The 2,303-nt window shown below is 54.3% G+C and overlaps 1 protein-coding gene across 1 annotated transcript in view; it reads left to right on the forward strand.

Moving 5' to 3' along the window:
- Window positions 1-886: 886 nt before the first annotated feature.
- The window catches only part of URI1 (URI1, prefoldin like chaperone), a 67,077-nt gene continuing 65,660 nt past the window's right edge, over window positions 887-2,303 (forward strand). The window contains exon 1 of the mRNA XM_018553094.1: window positions 887-1,044. Within this exon, the coding sequence (XP_018408596.1) occupies window positions 970-1,044 (75 nt within the window). The 5' untranslated portion in view covers window positions 887-969. The remainder of the gene's footprint in view (window positions 1,045-2,303) is intronic.

The raw sequence follows: 2,303 nt of genomic DNA on the forward strand, positions 1-2,303 counted from the left end.
TGGGTGGTATGTGGGTATACGGGGTGATATATGAGGTGTACACGGTGATATGTGGGGTGTGCAGAGGGGTGCTGGGTGGTATGTGGGTATACGGGGTGATATATGAGGTGTACAGGGTGATATATAGGGTGTGTAGAGGGGTGCTGGGTGGTATGTGGGTATACGGGGTGATATATGAGGTGTACAGGGTGATATATAGGGTGTGTAGAGGGGTGCTGGGTGGTATGTGGGTATACGGGGTGATATCTGAGGTGCACAGGGTGATATGTAGGGTGTGCAGAGGGGTGCTGGGTGGTATGTGGGTATATAGGGTGATATATGAGGTGCACAGGGTGATATGTAGGGTGTGCAGAGGGGTGCTGGGTGGTATGTGGGTATACAGGGTTATATGTGGAGTGTGCAGAGGGTGGTGAGGTATACAGGGTTATATATGGGGCGTACATGATGATATATGGGGTGTACAGGGTGATATATGGGGTGTACAGAGGGATGTGGGGTGATATATGAGGTGTACAGAGGGGTGTGGGGTATAGTATTATATATGGGGTATTATTATTATTATTATGCAGGATTTATATAGCGCCAATAGTTTGCGCAGCGCTTTACAATATAAGGAAGACATTACAGTCACAATACAATAGCAGATTCTGTCTGCTCCAGGGTTTGATATATTCCCCCCAGGGTGTTCAGGGTGAAACATGGGGCTGTGCAGGGTGATCTATGGTGTGTACAAAGTGACAGCGGGGTGTGGTTTGCAAACAGGGAAGCGTGCAGTGATTGGATAGCGTTGTGTTCCGGCTTTGGTGGGCGTGTCACACTGTGTACGGTTGCCAGGCAGCGTTGCTACGCAGGTGCCCCGCCCCCTGGCTCCACGTGGGACCTTTCATGCTTTCCTCGCTGCCTCTCGCGCGACGATGACGTCACGGGCCTCCGTCCGGAGAGTGTGAGGAGCCCCGGGGTGGGCGGAACATGGAGCGCCTGAAGGAGGGGGGGAGGCCGTTTAGCTCCCGGGAAGTGACCCGACTCCAGGAGGAGCAGAACAAGGTAACCCGGAGGGAGGTGGGGGCCAGGCTGAGCACAAAGCACGTGTTACAGGTCATAACAACACCCAGCATGGACAGATTTGGAGGACTACAGCTCCCAGCATTCAGTGCCTGGGGGACCATTATTCCCAGCATGCCGTGTCTGGGGTATTGCTGTTTCCAGTGCTTGGAGTACCGCTATTCCCAGCATGCCGTGCCCGGAGTACCGCTATTCCCAGCGTGCCGTGCCCGGAGTACCGCTATTCCCAGCGTGCCGTGCCCGGAGTACCGCTATTCCCAGCGTGCCGTGCCCGGAGTACCGCTATTCCCAGCGTGCCGTGCCCGGAGTACCGCTATTCCCGCCGTGCCCGGAGTACCGCTATTCCCGCCGTGCCCGGAGTACCGCTATTCCCAGCGTGCCGTGCCCGGAGTACCGCTATTCCCGCCGTGCCCAGAGTTTCAGCCTTTTTAAACCTGCAGCTACCATCAAAAAAAAAAACGGTCACCATGAAGGACCTTGTTCAGGCACTTGCTGTTATAGGGTGACAACGGTCACCCAGTTACTGTACTGTGTTGTCACCTGTCACAAACACCCCCCTGGTATTGACTACAGGCAGCACACATTGCGCAGGCACACTTTGGAGGAATCTGGTCCGGAGCAATGCTGTGCAGATGACACTGGAGCACGTGCATGTAGACAGGAAGTGGCCGGAGGAGATCAGCCGCACCGAGATCTGGGGGGTGGGGGGAGGTATAACGAAACATGAAAACAGAGTTCTATAGGAAACAAATGGCACTTGCGGATGATATGCAGTGCTGTAGCAAACAAAATGTGCAAAAGTAATTAACCTCGGCGCTCCAGCTGTTGTGGAACTACAAGTCCCATGAGGCACTGCAAGACTGACAGCCACAGGCATGACTGCCAGAGGCAGAAGCATGCTGGGATTTGTAGTGCTGAGGCAGTGGAATGCAACTGTTCCCTGTTAACCCGAGGCGCAGCGTGCTGTCACGCCCCATGCAAATGGTAAACACGGGAAAGGGAAGCCGTGTGGTCATGTGACCTTGGAACACATGTCATTTACAGGAAATGCAAGCGCATATTTGAAATGATGGCAGTTTATGGGAAACCCTTTTCAGTGCCCCTCCCCCCTCAGTTAGGTCTAGGGGGGGGGAGGGGTAGAGGAGTAAGGGGTAATAGCTTCCCTATTCCTCGCCCCCGTAAGCTTCCTGCATCTGTATGTAGAGGAGGCAAGCATGTGAGAGCAGCAGCCAGAGGCTTCC

The sequence above is a fragment of the Nanorana parkeri genome, unplaced genomic scaffold (genome assembly GCF_000935625.1).
Source record: "Nanorana parkeri isolate BGI_ZX_2015 unplaced genomic scaffold, ASM93562v1 scaffold6, whole genome shotgun sequence".
Taxonomy (NCBI): domain Eukaryota; kingdom Metazoa; phylum Chordata; class Amphibia; order Anura; family Dicroglossidae; genus Nanorana; species Nanorana parkeri.